The 23179-nt window shown below is 49.7% G+C and overlaps 10 protein-coding genes across 10 annotated transcripts; 4 read left to right on the top strand and 6 right to left on the bottom strand.

Moving 5' to 3' along the window:
- Positions 1-1078: 1078 nt before the first annotated feature.
- On the bottom strand, positions 1079-2205 carry PPTG_15714 (hypothetical protein; the record flags this gene model as incomplete). Its single annotated transcript, XM_008913011.1, has 3 exons — positions 1921-2205; positions 1237-1849; positions 1079-1164 (listed from the first exon to the last, which is right to left on the bottom strand). Exons 1-3 carry the CDS (start codon positions 2188-2190, stop codon positions 1079-1081), a joined length of 969 nt encoding a protein of 322 aa, XP_008911259.1. The 5' UTR covers positions 2191-2205.
- A 678-nt stretch (positions 2206-2883) lies between these two features.
- PPTG_23787 (hypothetical protein) lies at positions 2884-3278 on the top strand (the record flags this gene model as incomplete). Its single annotated transcript, XM_008913010.1, has 3 exons — positions 2884-2894; positions 2978-3134; positions 3264-3278. The coding sequence occupies 3 exons, from the start codon at positions 2884-2886 to the stop codon at positions 3276-3278; spliced, it is 183 nt and encodes a 60-aa protein (XP_008911258.1).
- Positions 3279-3681: 403 nt separating this feature from the next.
- On the bottom strand, positions 3682-4911 carry PPTG_15713 (hypothetical protein; the record flags this gene model as incomplete). Its single annotated transcript, XM_008913009.1, has 1 exon — positions 3682-4911. One exon carries the CDS (start codon positions 4909-4911, stop codon positions 3709-3711), a length of 1203 nt encoding a protein of 400 aa, XP_008911257.1. The 3' UTR covers positions 3682-3708.
- A 1194-nt stretch (positions 4912-6105) lies between these two features.
- On the top strand, positions 6106-7295 carry PPTG_15712 (hypothetical protein; the record flags this gene model as incomplete). The annotated part of the gene is made up of 2 exons (XM_008913008.1): positions 6106-7136; positions 7196-7295. The coding sequence occupies 2 exons, from the start codon at positions 6106-6108 to the stop codon at positions 7293-7295; spliced, it is 1131 nt and encodes a 376-aa protein (XP_008911256.1).
- Positions 7296-8273: 978 nt separating this feature from the next.
- PPTG_15711 (hypothetical protein) lies at positions 8274-9478 on the top strand. Its single transcript, XM_008913007.1, has 3 exons — positions 8274-8567; positions 8626-9235; positions 9301-9478. Exons 1-3 carry the CDS (start codon positions 8295-8297, stop codon positions 9384-9386), a joined length of 969 nt encoding a protein of 322 aa, XP_008911255.1. The 5' UTR covers positions 8274-8294; the 3' UTR covers positions 9387-9478.
- A 131-nt stretch (positions 9479-9609) lies between these two features.
- Positions 9610-10715, bottom strand: PPTG_15710 (hypothetical protein; the record flags this gene model as incomplete). Its single annotated transcript, XM_008913006.1, has 3 exons — positions 9610-9695; positions 9755-10364; positions 10443-10715. The coding sequence occupies 3 exons, from the start codon at positions 10713-10715 to the stop codon at positions 9610-9612; spliced, it is 969 nt and encodes a 322-aa protein (XP_008911254.1).
- A 667-nt stretch (positions 10716-11382) lies between these two features.
- PPTG_15709 (hypothetical protein) lies at positions 11383-12732 on the bottom strand (the record flags this gene model as incomplete). Its single annotated transcript, XM_008913005.1, has 1 exon — positions 11383-12732. One exon carries the CDS (start codon positions 12730-12732, stop codon positions 11383-11385), a length of 1350 nt encoding a protein of 449 aa, XP_008911253.1.
- Positions 12733-15261: 2529 nt separating this feature from the next.
- On the bottom strand, positions 15262-16839 carry PPTG_15708 (hypothetical protein; the record flags this gene model as incomplete). The annotated part of the gene is made up of 1 exon (XM_008913004.1): positions 15262-16839. One exon carries the CDS (start codon positions 16837-16839, stop codon positions 15262-15264), a length of 1578 nt encoding a protein of 525 aa, XP_008911252.1.
- A 1090-nt stretch (positions 16840-17929) lies between these two features.
- Positions 17930-18265, bottom strand: PPTG_23786 (hypothetical protein; the record flags this gene model as incomplete). The annotated part of the gene is made up of 3 exons (XM_008913003.1): positions 17930-18005; positions 18061-18093; positions 18255-18265. The coding sequence occupies 3 exons, from the start codon at positions 18263-18265 to the stop codon at positions 17930-17932; spliced, it is 120 nt and encodes a 39-aa protein (XP_008911251.1).
- A 1693-nt stretch (positions 18266-19958) lies between these two features.
- PPTG_15707 (hypothetical protein) lies at positions 19959-21461 on the top strand (the record flags this gene model as incomplete). The annotated part of the gene is made up of 1 exon (XM_008913002.1): positions 19959-21461. One exon carries the CDS (start codon positions 19959-19961, stop codon positions 21459-21461), a length of 1503 nt encoding a protein of 500 aa, XP_008911250.1.
- Between the last annotated feature and the right edge of the window lie 1718 nt (positions 21462-23179).

Below are 23179 nucleotides of genomic sequence, written 5' to 3'. Positions count from 1 at the left end.
CCGTTGACTGGCTGAATAGTACTCTTCTACCAGTGCGATACTTGTCACAATTAGTGATATAAAATAAAAGGGTATCACTGATGCCAGCGAGCTGACATATGACCGTAAACATTGTGGGATTTCGATTCAACGATGTGGGTTCATGTAATGTGTACAAAAGCGGGAATACTCCAACATGTTGTACATGCACGAGGTCAACTTGAAGCTGCTGTTCAGCGAGTTTGCAAACGTTGCTGCTTTTTGAAACAGTTTCCTCTAAGCCACAGTCAGCTCTTCGTTCGCAGTGCGATACCGAGTCGTGGAAGCGCCTGCGATTGCTAGTATTAACGCTGGTTGGTAGGAAGCTAAACGGCAAAGTGCAAATCCTCAAATTCATGATTTCAAGATTAATCTTGAGAGCTGCTTTCGTGCCATCGCAGTAAAGTTTACAGGGTTTTACCGATTCCGCGAATCGCAGCATCCGCTTATGTCGAGATTTAAACGATCGAGCTGCGTCGTAAAATTCATTTTACAGTGTACAATCGACTGGTTTCGTTAACATCTATTGAATTGTAAGAAACAGCGGATGTTTATTGTGAAAAAGACACCTCACTGAAAAGCTACGATAACGATAAAACAATAAGAGACTTGTTTTAGAAGTAAAATAAACTGCAGGAGACTGGCTAAATATTATACATGTTGGCTGAAAGTCACTGAGAATCCACAATTATCCAGATATTTTTGACGATCATACAGCTTGCGCTGTCAATCCAGGTATGTGTCTATGAGACCTTAGAGGTTACAACGTTTACTACGTCAACGACCTGTATTAATGCTGTTACTTTTTACCGGTACTGTTCCCGATGCAAAGGAGTCGAAGACCTGTTTGTTTTTGTGAGCCCAGACATCATCGTATCCCTCGCCTCAAATTAAAGATAAAGTAAACGCATGCACAAGATTATTGGGTTGTACAATCAAACGTTTTCACTCACCCAAAGAATGGTTCTATTTTATAACGCATCAATGCCGAACAAACATCTACGTTCGTCCTCCTTCCGGTATTTTCCATCAACATGTTTTGTGTACTCTTCTCGAGTAATTACACCTTGGGCCAGCCGCTCGAGAAGTCGAGCTTGTTCCAGCCAAAGCGCTTATCACCATCCGCGTAACCAACACGGGTGTCCACTACGAATTATTACAATCAAACGTCAGATCGAGTAGAAACAGGAGGAAAAATCCTAAAGAGAAGCAGCTTACCGTAGTGGTAATACAGCACGGGGCCGTACTTCGGGTCGTTGTAGACACCCTGGCCTCCCGGACCGTACACCCAGTCGTGAGACTCCAAGACGATCGTGCCACCGTTGTTACGACAGTCGACTCCGTTCTTGTCGACAAAGCCTCCAGTCGGGCTCTTCGAGCGACACGCGAGGATACGGTACTCCTTGCCCTTAGCCGGGCGGGTCTTGTCGTAGCCGCAGCACGATCCCTTGGAGAAGAACATGTAGTAGTAGCCCTTGTAGGCGAACTGGAACGCAGCCTCCAACACCTCGTAGTTCGAGGTAAACGCCACTTGGCTCGCGACCTCGCCAGTGTTTTTCGTTGGGTTGGGCTTCATCTTTGCCTGGTAAAGTCCCTGCCAGTAGCTGCCGAAGTTGAGGTAGTACTGGCTACCGACTTGGACCAGGTTCGGGTCGATGGCGTTGTACTTCTTGGACGAGTCACTCGTGATGCCGACACTACCGGCATCCGTCCAAGTGCCTGCCTCCATTGTCTTGGAGCGGGTAAGACCGATAGCAGAGTTCTGCGTACCGAACGAGCTCACCGAGTAGTACAGATAGTACATGTCCCCGACCTTGTGGACATCGGGGGCCTAGAATCAAAGAACAGTTTACTAGGTTAATTCGAGCTGGTTAAGTCCTCAATCTGTCGAGAGATACTCACCCAGAGATCATCTTTGCCCTTCAGGTTGATCTTGGAGCCACCGGGGACCGCAGCGCCCAGGTATTTCCAAGGACCTGTGAGGTCAGGAGCAGAGTGGATAGCAATCTTGTTGCCAGTGGAGAAGCGGAAATACGTTCCATCATCGCGACGAATGATGGATGGGTCGTGTGCGTTGGTGCAGACACCCGTGCATGTTAGGGGGTTGGCATATCCGTTGACGGCGCCAGCCACGAGGAGAGGGAGTCCAACGAGGATCGAAAGAAGCTTCATGATGCAACAGGAAGACGTCAAATGGGAAAATGCCAAATTGACTGTGAGCCGGTCATGACGTTCGAACAGCATAGCGGACCATCGGGTGGTGCCTCTGCTGTCACGTGGTTTGCATGACTCGAACACCCTGACAGTGCCAGGCTGGCACACTCAAAAACCGTTTATCTACCAGCTGGATCCGTAGTTCCGACTGTTGCAGTGGATTTGCTTGAGCTCTACAGCTTGCGGACTAATCAAACCACAAGAGCTGGTCATCATAACCCGACAGGTCCGCTACCAGTTCGATATACTGGAATGGCTGGACTGGGAGACTTTGGTTGTGTACAGGAGTTAATATGACAATGAATGAATGAGATGGAAAGTTTGGCTGCAGAGCAATTAACTTTGTCATTTGCACTAAGTTCCAGATTTATTACAAAAAAATTAGTCGAATAACTCCGCAAATCTTGGCACCATTATCCCGAAACGTGAACAGCGACCAAATGGATTCCAGGATCACCGTTAATAGAGGCACGCGTGGAGTATGAGCGTGTCAAAGCTCTCCAGGCCAAGGCATCGACCTGTTCGCGAATCCCCACTGTATCTGACGCACGGTCAAAGTGACCACCACAAATATAACGGTTTGGAGCATGTCTGCACAACAATGTGTTCGCTCGCATGGTAATTTGGGGATGATTTGTCGAGTTTTAGCATATGCCACACAGGTAAGTATTGATCTAAGGATATTGGCAAAATAACTGGCATTATAAATGGACATTCCTTCTCACAATGAACACAAGTATTTTAGACGTCAACACTATTGGAATATTGGTCAGCGTCTAGCCATTCAAAGCACACTTCCACCTCTGGCGTTCCCCCACCAGATCTACTACACTAAGAAGCTGGAGCATTCGCTATTTCAGTACTTGCCATCACTGACTAATCTTCGAGCCGCTGCATGCCAGGTGCGTCACGAGCCTCAGTGATCTGTCCGACAAAAAGCGGGGCCTGAAAATCACCATGGCGAACAAATGGAGGGGGGGGGGGGGGTAGATGATGTTCTGACGAGCAAAATCCACGTCTGAGCTGTAAAGGAGGCCAAGAGTTGATTGAGCTGCCACTGCTCTGCTGCCGAGTGGTGCACTAAAACCGTAGGACGAGATGCATACGGAGCCCGACAGCGTCAGCTCTTATTTCAACGCACGGCAAAACTGCTCTTCAACATTCGAAGCATTTTTCTGTACGAACGACATTTTGTTGACCCGTTGGTAAAGCGGAAAACGAGGATGTAGAGGTGAGGTCCGACCAAAAAAATCACCCGCGTTGTATCGCAATGTCGAATGTCGAGCGTGGCCGCGCCACTGCAGTTTGTACGATTCAACTCGTAATTCTGCTACCATTCAGCTAGAATGTAGTGGCGGTGACCAAGTTATGAACAACGTGGCTCTATATTGATTTAGTTACTCTGTGAACGGAATTTAGAGCGCCCTACGCTGTCTACAGAAACTATAACATCCATTTACTTGTTCCGCTCGCGCCTTAGTCGAGCACGCCAATGCCAAAGTTCTTGGTCGTCTTGCTCCACTCCACAGCCGAACGCGGGCTGTAGCCGGAGATGGCCGAGTACGACTTCACCTTGGACAGAGCCGTCGCGCCGTTGCGCGAACCGAACGCACCACTATTGGACACGACGTTGGCGACACAAGAGCGACCCAGGTAGCTGTTGCACTCGGTAGTAGCCGTAGCAGCGTACATGTTACCATCCGACCCAGTCAACAGCGGTAGTGTCGTGTCCTTAAAGTAGTTGCCTTCCGCCAGGATCCACGAGTTAACGCCGACTTCAAATGAGTGGCCAGAGTTGTCCGCCCAGTAGTTATTGGCGATGTGGGCGATGACGTTGGCGCTACTGTCGCCGCCGAGCTTGGGGGACCGGCCCGACGTCGAGTGGATGTAGTTGTTGACCATACTGAAGCGCGTGTTCTTGCCGTAGAAGATGAACGACCAGTAGTGACGCCCGTCGCACGATGCCGAGTAGTCCGTGCGACCGTCAAAGTCCGAGTTACTGATAGTCATCGTGGACACACTGGCGGCGTTAGTCGTGAGGAATTGACGGCCGACACGGGACACCTTGACGTGGTCCAGCCAGATCTTGTTCATGGCTGTCGAGCCGCCGTTGCTGCCTTGAATGTAGAAGGCGTCGCCGCCCCAAACCAGGTGGCGGTTGAGTTCCGTGATGTGAACGTTTTGGATGATAATATTGTCTCCGTTAAGCCACAGGCCCTTGCCCATGATCACACCGGTCGTGCCGATACCACGCAGGGTCTTGTTGCTAGTTACGGTCATGGGAGTGATAGCGGCGTTATCGTACGTGACCGTCACGCTCGTGCCGTCTGAACAGCCGCCCGTGTTCGACATGCCGCCACTCTGTAGAATGACATCCTGGCTCTTGTAGCCGTTGTTCTTGGCGATACACTCGCGAGTGTAGTCCGGACGGCAACCGGCCTCGGTCGTGGTGCCTTCCGTGCCACGGAAGTCAAACGTCTTGTTTAAAACGATAACGCGGGGGACGGAGTCTTTCAGGTACGCAACGAGCTGTGCCGTCGTGGTCGGGTACACCGGGGTGGCACTACCGCCACCCGTCGTGCCGGCAGCAAGGCCAGTGGCCGAACCGACCGTAAAGGCCTCGGTGTTCTGCACGAAGAGAGCCACCACCGCGATGAGAATGGGACGGAAGAACTTCATTGTCGATGGTCTTACTCAGGGCGAAGCGAATTGTTGAATGGCGTTTAAATAAGTTATCGATGGCAGACTGCAAGAGAGGCATCTCTGTGTTGCGCTGTTAGCGTGTGCGGCATAAGGGTGTTCGAAGTGATCGTTCCAGCACGGGAAGCTTGCTTGACTTTGGTTGCACACGTCCCGCGTGCATCTATTGAGCTCTACCGATCCATCTGGTGTGCGACTAGCAATATGTTAGCCATGACAATTTCGCTAGCCGCCGAAACAACACCATGAAATGGAGAGGACAGGTCCGCGACGTGACTGAATCTTGATTGAAGAGTGACTGCCGTCTGCGCACGCCACAGATCAGTGCGTGAGCTCAACGATTGAGAACTTGAATGCAAATGAGCGAGGTCGTAGCAACACTCGCAGCGCACGTCTAAAACGAGATGGCACGCCGGATTGCAACCGGGGGACAGCGACACCGATTTGCAACGTGCAGGTGACGCGATGTTACGGTACAAGCACAGAATTCTTACACGGCTAGCAAAAGAATTGTATACCTGAGACCCATGAACCTCCAGTCTTTTGCAAGCTGTGCAACAAAAGCGCTTTGCTTTCGCATAGGTTATCCTTTTGCGAATGCTACCAGTGGCTCATACGAAAGCGGTAAGGTGATATGTCTTCACCAGGTGGGGAGGTGTGCACTAAGTCGCGTGGGTGAATACCGCTCAGAAAGAGGTCCATGATGGACTCCATTCGAGGTCCCGGCGGTCGTCGGGGGTCAGCAAGTTCATAGCAGTCGATGCCATTCGCGGAAATACACTGCTTACAGAGTCTGTAACAGACCTGCGCGCGGTGCACTACACTTCAAATCCTCAAGAAATAGGTTTTCCACAGATAATTATCAGGTTTGTACATGGTGGCCAGCAGCGTTGCTAGGATTTGCTGTCCGTGGGATCTTTTCATCTACCACTTGGTTGACGTCATTCCAGTGCATGTACTTTGGCTTTCGCTGAACTTCACACCCCCCCAAGATGCCTGCGATCACGCAACAATCCGAGAAGTACACGTGATGCGATCAGATGCAGGGTGGGTATTCCCGCTGTTCGAACGGGGTATGATCGTCTTTCTAACACCAATACGGTGATCGCTGTAGCTCGTTTCCTGCCATTCCCCAATTTACTTCGGCCGACCAAAGCACTAATTCCTGCAAAGATGAAGTTTCTGCAGCCCATTCTGATCGCAGTGGTGACTTTTGCCGTCACGTCCGTGGACGCCTTCACTGTCGGCTCGGCAACCGGTTTTGCTGCCGGAACGACAGGTGGGGGTAACGCGGCCCCAGTGTATCCCACAACGAACAGCCAACTCGCGGCGTATTTGAAGGATGCCGTCCCCCGCGTGATCGTCCTGTCCAAGACATTCGACTTCCGAGGCACCGAGGGCACCACCACGACGAACGGATGTCGTCCGGACTACACGCGCGCCTGTATTGCGAAGAAGAACGGCTACAAGAGCCAAGATGTGATCCTATCGAGTGGCGGTATGGCCGGCACAGGTGGCTGTTCAGGCGGCACCAGCGTGAAGATCACGTACGATAACGCCGCGCAGAACCGGCTTGTCGTCACTGATAACAAGACCATCCGTGGCATCGGCACGAGTGGCGTGATCATGGGCAAAGGTCTCTGGCTTAACGGCAACAACATCATCGTCCAGAACATCCACATCACCGAGCTAAACCGGCACCTGGTTTGGGGTGGAGACGCCATCTACATGCAAGGCAGCAACGGTAAGGCGATGAGCAAGATTTGGCTCGACCACATCAAGATCTCGCGCATCGGTCGCCAGTTCATCGTCGCTAACAACGCCGGTGTTTCTTCCCTAACGATCAGTAACTCGGACTTTGACGGTCGCACGGATTACTCAGCCTCATGCGACGGCCGTCACTACTGGACGTTCCTGCTGTACGGCAAGGATACGAAGGTTAGTATGGTTAACAACTACGTCCACTCGACGTCGGGCCGTTCGCCTAAGGTTGGTGGCTCGAGCGATTCTAACGCTATCGTACACGTCGCCAACAACTACTGGGCGGACAATTCGGGACATTCATTTGAGCTAGGGCAGAACGGATTTGTCCTCGCTGAAGGCAACTATTATCAGGACACGGTGGCACCTCTGTCCGCTGGTAATGAAGGAGCCATCTACGCTGCCACTGCCTCTACCGAGTGCAAAAACTACCTGGGCCGCTCGTGCGTGGCTAATGTGTTGGACAAGAGCGGCTCGCTTAAGTCACGCAATGGGGCCACAGCGCTGTCCAAGGAAACTCAGCCGTCTCGAAGTTCACTCCTCGTGCAGCGAAGAAGCTGGTCAAGACGACCAAGAACTTCGGCATTGGTGTGCTCAACTAAGTCCTTATCAAATCGGTGCACAGTTATGAGCAAGTTATGGACAAGTACTGAAAAGCTATCAGTTTCAAACAATCAAAGTATGGCTTGTTTTACTCACAGTACTGGAGTACAATTTGCGATTTTTATCGATTCACTGCGTGTACTTCACAACTCCGCAATAAGAATATCTTCAAATAGGAATATCTATTATAGTAAGTGAGGAGAATGTTGGAATTTAAATATCCGAAAATATATTGTGAAATCTAATGATAACAGCCAGATTTGCTCCTGCATACGAGTCATCTGAACAATTTTACAGTAACTGTGTTTGCCCGCCACCTGACGGAGGCCGATTCACGCTTAAGTTATTATAGAGCGCGTGTTTGGTATATTTGATCGCATTTGATGAGATCAATTCGACCAAATTGCCCAGCATTACTTATGGTACTCGTGATGCACGCTGTATATAATTTCGGCCGTTCGAATGCTGTTGTTTTACTGCAAAATCCAGATTTTAAAGACCAATTTTAGTGCTCACTCGCCAAAGCTTACAGTCCCGGATCTTTACCCTGGATTTGGCAACAGTACAACGAACGGAGGGATCGGACAGACTGTCTAGCATTTCAGTGTGCTTACAGTAACGTGTTCTACCAGTTACCCGTCTTCAGATGCGTCGATACCCAACACAGATAATCATGTATTGAAGAGTGCCCTCACCGCTAACGGAATTGTGACGAAGCCAACGAGCCCCGAAGGGTAGCGCTGCGCGTATGTAGAACTCGCGCAGCCTGTCACACCAAGACTGTCCACAACGTCGCTGTTTTCTCCGCAGTAAATTGCTTGTTCGGATGGGAGATCGGGATGGGAGGTCTCGTAAAATCCTTGCCCAATGCCTTTATTCGATAGTCTTTTGAATCACAATTCGTGGTACACCTCGCTGCTGTAGAGGCGGTGGGCCATGGGCTTTCGTTACTCGCCGAGCAGATCACTTTCGTTTGCGCTCGGTCGCTCGCAGATAATATGGTGAAGGTTTTTTCGCTGGTGGTCGGGCTTCCCTTCCTTGCGGCATCCGCTGTCAACGCCTACGCCGCCCCGGGGGCATGCTCTGGAATTTGCACGAACACACACGACCCGTCCATCATTCAGAGCGCCAACGGCACGTACTACCGCTTCTCTACGGGCAACAAAATTGCTGTTCATACCGCACCGGATATCTCGGGCCCATGGAAATACCAAGGCGCTGCGCTTCCCGAGGGGTCCAGCATCGATCTGAAGGGCAACGATGATCTGTGGGTACGTTTTTCATCAGTTATAGGTCACTGGAGATACAATTATCTCACTGTTCGTACAGGCCCCCGACGTGCAGAAGGTTGGCGACTACTACTACCTCTACTACTCTGTTAGCAGCTTCGGGACGCAGAACTCTGCCATCGGCGTGGCCCGGTCTAGCTCCCTGGACGTGGGGACGTGGGAGGACGCCGGTTCCACGGGCGTCACCAGCGACTCGAAAAAGCCGTATAATGCTATTGATCCCAACCTGGTCGCGGTCGACGGGGGTTACTATTTAACCTTCGGCAGCTACTGGCAAGGCATTTACCAGACTCACATGCGTGACCCACCGGTTCTGTCGAGTTCTACTCCGGCTCAGATTGGTTTCACGTCCAACTTTGAGGTGCTCGAGGGACCATTTATCTTCCACCACGGCGACTTTTACTACCTCTTCATGTCGAAGGGCAAGTGCTGTGGCTATGATAAGTCCAAGCCGGCGGCTGGTAAAGAGTACCGTATCCTCGTGTGCCGGTCCTCAAAGGCAACGGGTGGATTCGTGGACAAGGAGGGTGTGGACTGTGCGAAGGACGGCGGCACCGTTGTGCTTGAGTCGCACGACAACGTGTATGGACCAGGAGGCCAGGGTGTCTACGATGACCCGAAGCACGGACCTATCCTGTACTACCACTACGGTAAACTATCTCATCTTTGAGGATCCTTGAGTATTCACCCGCTGATGTGTGTTCTCTCTATGTAGTTGATACGACTGTCGGATACGCCGACGGTGACAAGCGCTTTGGCTGGAACACGATGGATTTCTCGAGCGGCTGGCCTGTTGTTTAAGTTCACCAAAAGTACTAATGAGAATCCTCCAGTGGTTGGCTTCCAAGTTACGCCGCAAACCTATTCGAGCTGAAGCTACAACCCACGTGTACTATCTTTTTAGGTTGTGATCTAACTTTTTTTCTATGACTTTGGCACATCGAACTAAAGCGAAGTTCGCTTCGTATCTGTTATTCCACTTCAAACGTACGCACACGCAAGACAAGAATGTCATGACTCATAGTTACACAGTTGGCCAGCCACTGGAAAAGTCGAGGTAGTTCCATCCGAAGCGCTTGTCACCGTCCGCGTATCCAATCGTGGTGTTCACTGCAACAGGGAACACGTAAGGTTACCAGCAACAGAATCATACGAGCTGACGCGCTTACCGTAGTGATAGTACAGGACAGGGCCGTAAGTCGGATCGTTGTATACACCCTGGCCACCAGGTCCGTATACTTCGTCATGCGACTCCAGCACGATGGTACCCCCTCCATTCCTGCAGGACGTTCCGTCTTGGTCCACGAAATCGTCGGTAGCAGACGATGAACGGCACACCAGGATGCGGTACTCCTTCCCTGAAGCTGGTTTGGATGTATCATAACTACAGCACTGGCCTTTCGAGAGGAATAGATAGTAATAGTTGCCGTACTTGAACATGTATGCCCCCTCTAGCACCTCGTAATCGGACGTGAAGGCGATTTGAGAGGCAGAGCCCGTGGACTTCGTAGGCGTGGACTTCATCTCGACCTGGTAAATGTCCTGCCAGTAGCTTCCGAAGTTGAGGTAGTATGTGCCATCGACAGCAATAAGGTTCGGATCAATGGCGTTGTACGACTTCGCAGACGAACTGGCAATACCTGTACTGCCGTTGTCCGTCCACGAATCGATGTCCATGGTGGATGAGCGTGTAAGTCCAATGGCCGAGTTTTGGGACCCGAATGTGCTCACAGAGTAGTAGAGGTAGTATTCGTCACCTACGAGGTGGACATCCGGTGCCTGTAAAAAAGGTGTCAGGAGATATCAAAGCGTCAGTGAAGTATCGTACAGAACTTTTGTTGGTGTTGTGGCTCCTACCCAGAGGTCGTCGTTGCCGTCCAGATCAATGACGGAACCATCGGGTACGGCTGCACCCAAGTACGTCCACGGACCGACAATGTCCGGGGCAGAGTGTACAGCGATTTTGCCGCCTGTCGAGAAGCGGAAATACGTTCCGTCGGACCTGCGAATGATAGACGGATCGTGCGCGTTGGTGCAGATGCCAGTGCAGGTTTCAGGGTTGGCGTAGCCGGCCACCAAAGGCGCAGATAGTAACAGCGGCAGCGCTCCGAAAATTGATAAGACCTTCATGCGAACAGCAATCTGCAGTCGGAGTTTCTGGTAGACGGATAGTTTGAGAATGAGGGAATACGATTCAGACGCATTTGCTAGTAAGGGTAGGTAGAAATGCTGTACATGTACATGTAGTCCAGGGAATAGCACCCGGAAGCGCAGCGACTCATTTGGCATCATGGTAAAGGTTCGTTCGACTCATTTTAAGCTTTCCAATAGTTATACTCTTTCGACAAACAACTTGGCGATAGCATCGGAATGACAGGTGGAGGAACAGAATGGTTAAATTGCTGCGCTGTTGTATTATAATTGCCAGTTTTAAAAATAAGTAATTGTATGTAAACAGCTCAGCTTCACAATTATCATTTGAAAACATTAATTACAATTATGACACCATAATTTATTATCTCATTGTTAGCGCAAATAAAAATACTGGTTGCATTTGGTAATACTGTGGATCTAATATTTTTTACCTATTGTGATTATTCATTGTCGAAGGTTTATTCCATCGAAACACAAAATCTAGAATCTGAGGTGGTTCTTGTGGAAATCATCGACCCCCTGTCATTTACGCAAAAACTTGCTTTCCCGTTTGTTATTGAAAGGATGGGCTACGTTGTGGCCCTCAACATTAAATTTGGATTCTATGCCATCACGAATGGTTTACACGGTACTCCACGTCAAATTAATCGAGCTTGCCGACGCCGAAGTTATCGGTTGTCTCGCCCCAGACCTTGGCCAGGTCACTCGCCTGGATCGATGATTGAGTCGTCTCGCCCGATGGTGCGGCAGTGCCCGGGGTGTACTGTTGCGTCTGCTGCTGCTCCGAGTCATTCGACTGCTGCGTCTGCTGCTCCTGCTGCTGCTGCGAGTCGCTGGTCTGAGCGGAATTCGAGGAGTAGCCGGTGATGGCGGATAAGTCCTTGAGACCCTCAAGAGCGGCCGGGCCGTTGCGCGATGTGAAGTTGCCGCTGCCCACCAGAACGTTTGCTGCGCACTGACGGCCCAGGTAGCTGGTGCACAGGTCGGCATCGTCGGCTGCGTACAGGTATCCATCTTCTCCCTTGTCGAGAGGCTGCTTGGTGTTGTCGAAGTAGTTGCCCTCGGCCAGCACGTACGCGTTGATACCGAGTTCGAACGAGTGACCAGAGTTGTTGCCCCACTGGTTGTTAGCCACATGCACGACGACGTGCTCGTTCGGGTTGCCACCAACCTTAGGCGAGCGACCGGAGGTGCTGTGCACGTAGTTGTTGAGCATGCTGACACCAGTGTTCTTACCGTAGAACAGGAAGGTCCAGTAGTGGTGTCCGTCACACGTCGCAGAGTACTCGGTGTTTCCGTCGAAGTCGGAGTTACTGATGGTCAAGGTGGCAACACCAGCCTTGTTCGTGACAACCATTTGACGGCCAACGTGCGACACCTTGACGTGGTCGATCCAGATTTTGTTAAGCGTCGTAGTGGCCTTGTTGGAGCCCTGCATGAAGAGCGCGTCACCGCCCCACACCACGTGCGGGTTCAGCTCCGTGATGTGGATGTTCTGCACAATGATGTTGTCACCGTTCAGCGTCAAACCCTTGCCCATAATGACACCGCTTCTGCCAATACCACGGATAGTTTTGTTGCCCTTGACGTTCATACGCTTAATGGCAGCGTTGTCGTACGTCACCTCCACCTCCGTGCCGTTCGTGCAACCACCGGTGTTATTCATGCCACCAGGTCCCAGAATGACGTCCTGGTCATTGAAACCGTTGTTCTTGGCCAGGCATGCGCGTTTGTGGCCCGGTCGGCAGCCCATTTCAGTGGTCGTGCCCTCAGTGCCACGGAAGTCGAAGGTTTGGTTAAGAACAACCACAAGCGGCTCGGTGTCGTTCAGATACTGCACCAGCTCGCTGGTGGTGGTCGGGTACACAGTTTCACCACCCTCTCCTCCAGTAGTGCCGGCAGCGAGACCAGAGGGGGAACCAATGGTGAAGGCGCTTGCAGTGCTGGTAGCGAGTGCTAGCACCGCAGCGAGAGTATACTGGAAGCGAGCCATTGCGAAGAAACCGGAAGTCCAAATGGGTTTGTTGCGCTTTTCAAGGCGATTTTGAAAATGACAGTTGGATAAAAGTTTCCGGTCCCGTGCAGGTGTGTTTGATGGTCGCTACGGTGTGGAAGGAAGAGCAAGAGCGCTCGAGTTTTGTGTTGCCGTCTCGATTCGAGACGGCAACATCACGATTAATTAGTTGCACCGGCGCTGTTGCGCATCAAATCCTAGATTTGGTTCCATTCTAGCGGCTGACGAATTCTTTGTGGAGGCAAGTGTACCATACACTGTATGGTACACTTGCCTGTATGGCATACAGGTCAAGGCGCCTTGGTTCCGCGTCGCCACGTGAACACACTGTCCGAGCACAAGCGAAGAGCACAGAGCGTGTAGCCTACACTGTAGGTACAGGTTCAGGCTGTTTTCAATGTTTCAGACTCGCCGTATGCTACGCTAGAAGCATACGTGCAAGCACGCCCGTCAATAATTTAACGAGCGTGTTGATACATGTATACTCGTACACGCACTCTGTTCTGAGCTACAAGTCTCTGTGAGGTTGTCCGTTTAACTTCGTCGTCCAGTCTTCAGAATCATGTATCATGGCTCACTTTGTCTTAAATTAACAAGGGCACCCTCTCCAGGATATCGATAAGCAGCGAAGGCCACCACGGCTGGTGGGTTATTAATGTTCACCATCCGCACTCATGTTGAGTCCCTATTCCGGGCGTGGATATTATTTGAGCGGCTGTTCATTAAGAACGACTGTTATTCCAGCTTATCGTACGGAGCATCCGGCCTGGAACAGTAACAGCTCAACGAGTCTGGACTTGGAAATCTTTCGTTGATACTTACAATAACACTGACCTCCCACAGCTGGCTCAACTCCGCTTTAGACGGTCGCGATACTTACGTTTCATACCTCAATATCTGCAAGTTGTCACCCGACGATTTATCTATTGAGTCGGGGTACATGCACATGAACGAGATTAACCGGTGGAGAGGCGTCGTGTCAGGAAGCGGTGATGGCGTGCTCGACTAATGATCGAGAGATTGGACAGGATCGCTTTGTTGTGAGACTTCGAATGCCGCGCGTTTCGGGGCACGCTGCATCTTTCGTGATGGTAAGCGATTCGACGCTTCATACTGAGTTACTGAATAGCCCTCTGCAGCCCTGAATATGTGGTGTGGTTAGTTATATAAAGCTAAGCGTGTTTCGTTCATGGTAGGGTCGTCGGGCAGCGATTAACAGTAAGGATCGATTTGGTGTTCGAAGTGATTAAAGCGTTTGTGGCGGTCTCTTACGAGAAGCATTGTAGCGGTGTTTATGGTAGGCACTAATGCTGAGTCTCGGAAAACGATCGACGAGGTTTACCGACCTGAACTCGCTGGGTTCGCCTCGCATCATGGATTGACAGCAGCGTCTGTTTTGCAGCTTGGCTACGAGCCACAGACGGTGATCAGCAGAAGCAGCTGAAAGTGTACTCAGTGTGAAAGGCATCTCTAAATTGATACAAATTATGAAAATCCAATAAACTAGTCGCGCCATTTTGTTCAAGTTGGATCTGAGATTTCGGCTGGTACCCATCTCAAGAATTGCGTAAAGGCCGAAATGTTGCTGGTCATCCGTCGGTCCGTAATGCCATACTACTTCAAAAGTTCAAATGTAGCTTACAAATTCTACCACATATTGTACCTCAACAAATTTTGTTGAGGAGTGCTATTCCAGCTAGGCGTTTAATGCCTAGCTTATCTTTCTTTCCTTGGCTATCATCTTGAATGTTTTGGATAATAGGTGGTATTACTGGTCCACATAGCTTTACGATACGAAGTTCAGATTTTTAAGCAGCCAGATTGGTTTCCATGCTGCGGTGCTAAATCGGAGATGAATACGGGCAATCAATTCAGCAGGGCGCGTGCTTACGATCGTTCTGTATTGTGAATTGAAAACCATAAAGTGTATCGTGGAAATGGCCCAAAACACCGAATGCACAGATCTCCATTAAGCTTGGCCATGTGACAACGTGTTGAAACTGCAGTTCCCGCTGCGTGTACGCAATATTTCTACTTCTTTCGCTTAGAAGAGCTTAGTACGACGCAAGACAGAGATGTGGACTCCCGCAGTCCTATCACATACACACAATTGGAGTTTCTTCCCTTCTCATTCCACAAGTTTGGTTCCACAAATTTGGTTAGTCTGCATTACGCAAGAACACACGAGCCCAAATCAAGCGACATTATGACCATTAATGGAGCGATTCAAACGATTTCGGTAGTGCTTGATCCCTAAACTGCTGTCCCCTGTCATTTCCCTAAACCAAGTTTGACCGGAATTCGAAACAACGTCAAACGACGTTCAAAGATTAAAACTAATGATTCTAGAGTCAACCGCAACGATGAAGAAACGGTATTACATTCACGATTTCTCATTTAGACATCCATTCTCTATGCTCAACTATGCAAACACACTACTAGAAGCTCATCCTCTAAAGTAGGACACATTCATCGTGCCCCCGGTGCTATAGCTTCTACAACGCCCACTTAGTCCAACTTGCCAACACCGAAGTTGCCCGTGGTCTGCTTCCATTCGTTCTCCAAGTTTCTCGTGTCGACAGCCAGCCTTCTAGATTGAGATCCAAAGCTCGGATCCGAACCACCTTGGTACGGCATCCAGCCACCCCATTGCTGGCCCTGCTGAATCTGCTGCTGGTCCGAGCCACCCGTCTTGGAAGACTGCTGCTGCTGCTCCTCCTTCTTCTTCGATCCTTTCGACTTGGACGGCTTCTGCTGTTGCTGTTGCTGTTGCTGCTGCTGCTGCTGCTGCTGCTGCTCCTCCTTCTTCGATCCGTTCGACTTGGACGGCTTCTGCTGTTGCTGTTGCTGTTGCTGTTGCTGCTGCTGCTGCTCCTCCTTCTTCGATCCGTTCGACTTGGACGGCTTCTGCTGTTGCTTGGGATCGCTCTTCGTATTGCTGGTATCGGGCTTGTAATTCACGACAGTAGAGACACCCTTGATCGTCTTAAGCGCGTTCCCACCGTTACGAGACGCGAAAGTGCCGCTGTCAACGAGCGTATTAGCTGCGCATGAACGCCCCAGGTACTTGGAACATTCATCGCTGTTGGTCGCAGCATAAAGAGAGCCGTCCGAACCAGCAAATAGAGGCTGCTTGGTGTTGTCGAAGTAGTTGCCCTCGGCCAGCACGTACGCGTTGATACCGAGTTCGAACGAGTGACCAGAGTTGTTGCCCCACTGGTTGTTAGCCACATGCACGACGACGTGCTCGTTCGGGTTGCCACCAACCTTAGGCGAGCGACCGGAGGTGCTGTGCACGTAGTTGTTGAGCATGCTGACACCAGTGTTCTTACCGTAGAACAGGAAGGTCCAGTAGTGGTGTCCGTCACACGTCGCAGAGTACTCGGTGTTTCCGTCGAAGTCGGAGTTACTGATGGTCATCGAGGCCACACCAGCCTTGTTCGTGACAACCATTTGACGGCCGACACGGGACACCTTGATGTGGTCGAGCCAAATCTTGTTGAGTGGAGTGGTGGCTTGCTTACCCTGCATAAAGATTGCGTCACCGCCCCATACCACGTGCGGGTTCAGCTCTGTGATGTGGATGTTCTGCAGAATGATGTTGTCACCGTCTAGCATCAGACCTTTGCCCTTGATGACACCGCTCTTACCAATGCCACGGATGGTCTTGTTGCCCGTCACAGTCATGCGCTTGCGAGCGGCGTTGTCGTAGGTGATCTTGACCTCGGTGCCACCGGTGCAACCGCCAGTGTTGGCCATGCTTCCACCCGAGATGATCACATCTTGACTCTTGTAGCCGTTCTTCTTGGCCATACACTCGCGAGTGTAATCGGGTCTGCAACCCGTCTCAGTAGTGGTGCCCTCAGTGCCACGGAAGTCGAAAGTCTTGTTTAGCACAATAACAAGAGGGTCGTTCGAGGCGAGATAGTTCACCAGCTCACTGTTGGAGGTCGGGTACACGGTCTTGCCGCCTGCTCCGCCAGTGGTGCCGGCAGCGATACCAGAAGGCGAACCAACAGTGAAGGCGTTAGCGCTGTTGGCAGCAAGAGCAAGCATGGCGGCGAGAGCGAACTGAAAGCGAGCCATTGTGCAGAACGATAGTTGTGCTTGTTGTTCTGGGTGTGGTGCGCTTCACAAGGCGATTTTGAAAATGACCATGTGATAAGAGGTCCGTTTCACTGTTTGAATGTTGGTGCTATGTTGGAGGAAGGATGTCGTTGAACGATGTTCGTTGGAACAATGTTGACTCATTACTATTTAGTATTCTTTCCAAACCAACTTTTTAATTCAGTACTTCTGTATCTGGCTTATGTCAAATCTTATCTAGGGGCTGATTAAATCATGTGTGGCAGCGAGTACATCATACACAATATAGGAACAACATTTTTACAAAAAGAAATAGTAGAGTATATGATCTGTAGTTTAGGAGGCAATTAAGACTTGGATGTTGTAATCCATATTAGTGAAAGGTTTTCCCTGCAGTATAACTAAACATGTATACTCCGAGTCTTGAGTTAAGGATACGCATCGCCTATCACGCCTACAAGGGAGAACTAAGAGTACAGTATTGGGACATGCTTTCTAATACCGTAGTATAGTGCTGTAGTATAGATGTAGTAACAAGTTTATGTTGTCGGCAATCCAATCCGAGCTACAAGTCGCAGGGAAGATTAACTTCATCGTTCGACCTTGGGAATCGTTGCTCATTTACTAGTATTTCCTTTTTAAGTAAACTTTAAGAGGACGCTGTCTCCATGGCAGTGACATGCATCACGGTTGGTCCTACACTTGTCTTCTACTACCCATAGTAACATTACAAAAAATCTATGAAGAGCACTGGTTTGCAAAACTATGTTTTCCAGTCCGCTTGGAGATAGAGGGGAGGTTTCTGTTTTATCAGCTGGTGGTCAAGAACAAATGTATTAACGTAACAGTACAGAGTAGTGCATCTACGCCCGTAAACAGCTCAAACGTTGGTTTAAAATCTTGAGTGGAAACAATGGAGCCCCAGCTGGCCTCAACTCCACCTTAGCTGGTCGCGATACTTACGGTGTGCTTCACTCCTCAGGTATTAATACCAGTAATGCTCAACAACTGAATAATATGCATTGAGTCCGGTTTAGATTAACATGTAAACCGCAAGAGGTGTCCTGTCACGATGCAGTGAATTATGCGGCTAATGACCGAGAGAATGGACGACGTTGCCTGGTCGCGAGACGACGAGTGCGGTGTGTTTCGGGTCACGCTGCATCCTGTGCGATAGTAAGCGATTCGACGTTTTCATACTCGGCTGCCCTGCAACTCTACCGAACATGTCGTGTGTAGTCCCCAAAAGCCTTGCTGTAGAAAACCGATACAGTATCAGCGCCGCCAACGAGAAGAAAGATTGAGTAGAAACAAATCGTGCGAATCACACTCAAGTCAGAACGCTTTGTATTGAACTGGCGGGCGTGTTAAGCCATACTTTCATATTCAGGTACTTCAAGTATTCATAAACGTACTTTTCGTTCATGTCAGGATCGGTTATATTACATGAAGTGATTAAGCTTCGATTAAGGTGATCGAAGTGATTAAAGCTTGCAGCGGTCTCCTTGTTATTAGTAGCACTGTGGCGGACTTCTTAGCGCTCCTTTCGTACGAACTACATGTAATGCTGCAAGGGGGGATCCTTGACAACAGTCGATCGAAGGTTAATCCGTACCTGCACCCGACGGGTATCTCGCATCATGGATTGTCTGCAAATAGGATTTGTAGCGAGACTATGAGCCACAGACGGCGATCAGGGAGAACAGCTGAATGGGGATACCAGTATCTCTGAATTAATACAATTTACGAAAGCTCAATAAACTAGTCGCGCATTTTGTTGAAGTTGGATCGAAGATTTCGGCTGGTGCCCATTGCAAGATACCGTAGAGGCTGAAATGTTGCTGGTCATTCGTCGATAAGAACAACATCTGCCGAAATACTACACCAGAAGTGCATATACGTTGTTGTGGTACTTGTATCTTATTAGCACTGTAAATTTACGGACCTGCTTGAAAATGTATCAGATTTTCTACTCCTTTAGTATACTCGTTGGGTCGTTAAATGGCATAAACGAAACGAGATTCGACTCCTAGAAACCATAGTACGGCTGCAGTCTCCCTATTGCTGCTCCAGCTGAACCTGGTGCAGCTCCGAACCACTCAAAAACGAAAGATTCCTCTTGGGTCGATCCAAAAAGCTTGCGGCTATTCCAATTCACTGGTCTGCGACGACTGCTGCTGCTGACTGCTGTTGCATGAACGAAGTTGGAAAACGCTGACTCAATAGTTCAAAAACTCTTAGAATTGGTTGTAATACTTGAGGTGTGAAGCGTAAGTATCGTGACCGTCTAAATTGGACTTGAGCCAGATGGGGTATCAACTCTTGCTTTAGTACTGTAAGACCACTGCTCGTACTGAAGAGTGGGATCCAAATCGTATATTTCCAACGATACAGTAATTGCTGAATCGGGCGGGTGCTCTACGACGGACTGACACTCTTGTTGAAAAGACGATCAAACAACATCCAGTCACGTTCGTTAAACGGGCAAGAGATACATTAAACAATATGAGTGCGATGGTGAATAACCCAACAGCTGTGGCAAGTTGCCACTGTCCTGAAAATGGCATCCTTCTGAGGACTATCAATAAATGAGCAACAATACCCCGACTGGACAACAACCCTCGCTGAGACTTGTAAATTCCTCAAAACGGAGAGTGTATGCGCGGATATACGTGCTTGTCGAAGCTACGGATGCTTCTGGCGTAGCATACGGCGATTCTGAATCACTGACATCAGTCTGCGTTCTGTACCTGCTTTCGTTTACGGTTGGCACTCAACCTGGCACTGTGCTCACGTGACGACACAGGATTAAGGTGGTGGTGACCTGTACGGTACACTCGACGCCACACAAGAATGAATCAGCCGCTGGAATGGAACCATACCTAAGATTTGACTGCAACAGAGATTGTGCAGCAAATTACTCTGGACGTTGAGTCAGCTCTGTTGACGTCTCGACCGGCGAGAATCACTGTAAAACACGAGTGCGCTTCCTCCAACTCTTTTTACTGACCATCAAACTACCCGTACGGAGCGGAAACTCTTATACCACAGTCATTTTCAAAATCGCCTTGTGAAGCGCACCACACCCAGAACAACAAGCACAACTATCGTTCTGCACAATGGCTCGCTTTCAGTTCGCTCTCGCCGCCATGCTTGCTCTTGCTGCCAACAGCGCTAACGCCTTCACTGTTGGTTCGCCTTCTGGTATCGCTGCCGGCACCACTGGCGGAGCAGGCGGCAAGACCGTGTACCCGACCTCCAACAGTGAGCTGGTGAACTATCTCGCCTCGAACGACCCTCTTGTTATTGTGCTAAACAAGACTTTCGACTTCCGTGGCACTGAGGGCACCACTACTGAGACGGGTTGCAGACCCGATTACACTCGCGAGTGTATGGCCAAGAAGAACGGCTACAAGAGTCAAGATGTGATCATCTCGGGTGGAAGCATGGCCAACACTGGCGGTTGCACCGGTGGCACCGAGGTCAAGATCACCTACGACAACGCCGCTCGCAAGCGCATGACTGTGACGGGCAACAAGACCATCCGTGGCATTGGTAAGAGCGGTGTCATCAAGGGCAAAGGTCTGATGCTAGACGGTGACAACATCATTCTGCAGAACATCCACATCACAGAGCTGAACCCGCACGTGGTATGGGGCGGTGACGCAATCTTTATGCAGGGTAAGCAAGCCACCACTCCACTCAACAAGATTTGGCTCGACCACATCAAGGTGTCCCGTGTCGGCCGTCAAATGGTTGTCACGAACAAGGCTGGTGTGGCCTCGATGACCATCAGTAACTCCGACTTCGACGGAAACACCGAGTACTCTGCGACGTGTGACGGACACCACTACTGGACCTTCCTGTTCTACGGTAAGAACACTGGTGTCAGCATGCTCAACAACTACGTGCACGGCACCTCCGGCCGCTCGCCTAAGATCGGTGGCAACCCGAACGAGCGCGTCGTCGTGCATGTGGCTAACAACTACTGGGGCAACAACACGGGCCACTCGTTCGAACTCGGTGCCAACGGGTATGTTCTGGCCGAGGGCAACTACTTCGACAACACCAAGCAGCCTCTATTTGCTGGTTCGGACGGCTCTCTTTATGCTGCGACCAACAGCGATGAATGTTCCAAGTACCTGGGGCGTTCATGCGCGGCTAATACGCTCGTTGACAGCGGCACTTTCGCGTCTCGTAACGGTGGGAACGCGCTTAAGACGATCAAGGGTGTCTCTACTGTCGTGAATTACAAGCCGGATATCACCGAGACGACGACTGGTTCCCAGCAGCAGCAGCAGTCATCCAAGTCAGACGGATCGCAGCAAGAGCAGCCGTCCCAGTCGAGCGGATCGCAGCAGAAGCAGTCGTCGCAGACCAGCGACGACTCGGAGCAGCAGGCTTCCCAGACGGGCGGATCGGCCCAAGAGGAGTCTTTTGTTACGAGTGGATCTGAGCAGCAGCAGGTTCAGCAAGAGCAGCAGTGGGGTGGCTCGCTGCCGTACCATGGTGGCTCGGAGCCGAATTTCGGATCTCAATCTAGAAAGCTGGCCGAAACGAAAAACTTGGAGAACGAGTGGAAGCAGACCACGGGCAACTTCGGTGTTGGCAAGCTGGACTAAGTTGGAAGCTGTAGCACCGAGGACGCGATGAATATGTCCTGATAGTTTGTTTTGCATGCGGTACATAGTGTTTGAGCATATAGAGAATGGATGTCAATGAAAATCATGAATGTAATATCGTTTCACGATTGTGCTGAAATTCTTATCACCACTTTTCGTAACAAAGTTGTGTTTCGCCCGAATAAAAAAAATCTTTAAAATAGCAAAATCCATTCACATAAGTTAAGGCTTGTCAGCACATTCCTTTAAAGCACAGCTCAAAAGCATACTACTGTAGCAAAAAAAAGTTTTTTTTAGTTTAATTGTTAGCCCAAACAGATTTATTAGCTGTATCACAGACTTCTTCGAAAGCCTAGCAAGAGCAGCACAGTATCTTCGTTAACTCTTGGTTCTCAAAGATGAAGCTCACGCTTCCCCAAGTCCTGTGCATAATGTTCGCGTGATGTATGAGAGCGTCTCATCCCCAAGCCGCTCACATGGCCAAGGTCAGCGAGAACACCGTGTCGGACTGGTACGTTACATGCCGGGTACTGTGCTCTAAGGAGCTACAGCAACGGACAAAATGCAACTGCCAGTAAAAAAAAGGTTGAGCTGAATTTTAAGCAGGATAAGGGTAAAAACCAGGCAAAGAGAGTATAGGATATTTAATTGGACAAAATATTTACGATTTATCTGCTAAGTGAGTAAATTTTAAGGCAAAATTGGAGGCAATTTATTGTGCACCTAAAACGTAGTGTTGAGGGCTTTGTTGAAAGCTTTTCTAACGGTTGTATCCTTGATCGACTCCCACGCTTGGATGGTTCTCTTGATGGTGGACACCCTCTTCTCGTGCGCCGTCATTGCTTTGCCCTTTTCTTCCATCCACAGACTTTGTAGCTTGGCCTTTAAAGGGCCCATCACTCCAACGTCTAGCGGTTGGCGCACCGAAGTAGCATTTTTAGGCAAAGCTTGAAGCATCAATACCAACTCGCCCGCTACAATAGCCTCCGAGGCTGCTGAGACGTGGCAATCCAGGTTGTCCACCAGAAGAACGGATGGCTCAGTAATAATGTAGTACAAAGAGAGCGTAGATAAAATGACCAGACACGAGTGTCCATCCATGCCTTCTTTTGAACAGTGTAAACGTGGCCTAAATAATAACAAAATTAGTTTTTATAAAAAAAATAATTTAATTTATATTATATTTATTTAAATATATTAAAATATATATATTAATTTTTGAAATTTTTATATATATTTTTATATATTTAAATAAAAGTAAATTAAATTTTATAAAAAAAATAATTTATTTAAAAGTCAAATTTACCTTTCGGGTATCCTCTCCTCAATTGTACCGTTTGGCACGCCTCTCACGCGAGTAGAACTGGATTTGCCGGAAGAACTCTCGCCACCGTCGGAATGCGCGCCCGCATCGGAAGCTGCAGGCGAAGACGAAGCACCCCCGCTGCCACCGATCGAGCAGATCGAGGAAGATGATCAGGAGGGCCAGCGAACGGAGGAGACGATATCTTGATCGACTTGGGGTGTGTATGTTCCTTTGCGGGTGGGGGGGGGTCCTTGTTCCTTTCCTTGCGAGGCTTGACCGCTTCCTATAGCGGGGGAGTTGAGGGCGAGAGCGGAGACGATTGACCGGCCAATCTGCAAACTCCGGCGACTGACACGTGTCCTTGGTAGAATTACTTGATTACTGTATGGGCCAATATACTTCCCGCTACAGC

This window comes from Phytophthora parasitica (genome assembly GCF_000247585.1).
Source record: "Phytophthora parasitica INRA-310 unplaced genomic scaffold supercont2.51, whole genome shotgun sequence".
NCBI classification, from domain to species: domain Eukaryota; phylum Oomycota; class Peronosporomycetes; order Peronosporales; family Peronosporaceae; genus Phytophthora; species Phytophthora nicotianae.
Note: the sequence above shows the minus strand (reverse complement) of the source record. Positions and strands in the feature narration are given on the sequence as shown.

Bases quoted from the DNA above. Each gene is read 5' to 3' on its own strand.
- PPTG_15711 (XM_008913007.1), top strand. From the start codon at position 8,295: ATGGTGAAGGTTTTTTCGCTGGTGGTCGGGCTTCCCTTCCTTGCGGCA. The intron at 8,568-8,625 runs GTACGTTTTTCA...CTGTTCGTACAG, and splicing joins AGGGCAACGATGATCTGTGG to GCCCCCGACGTGCAGAAGGT. The intron at 9,236-9,300 runs GTAAACTATCTC...CTCTCTATGTAG, and splicing joins TATCCTGTACTACCACTACG to TTGATACGACTGTCGGATAC.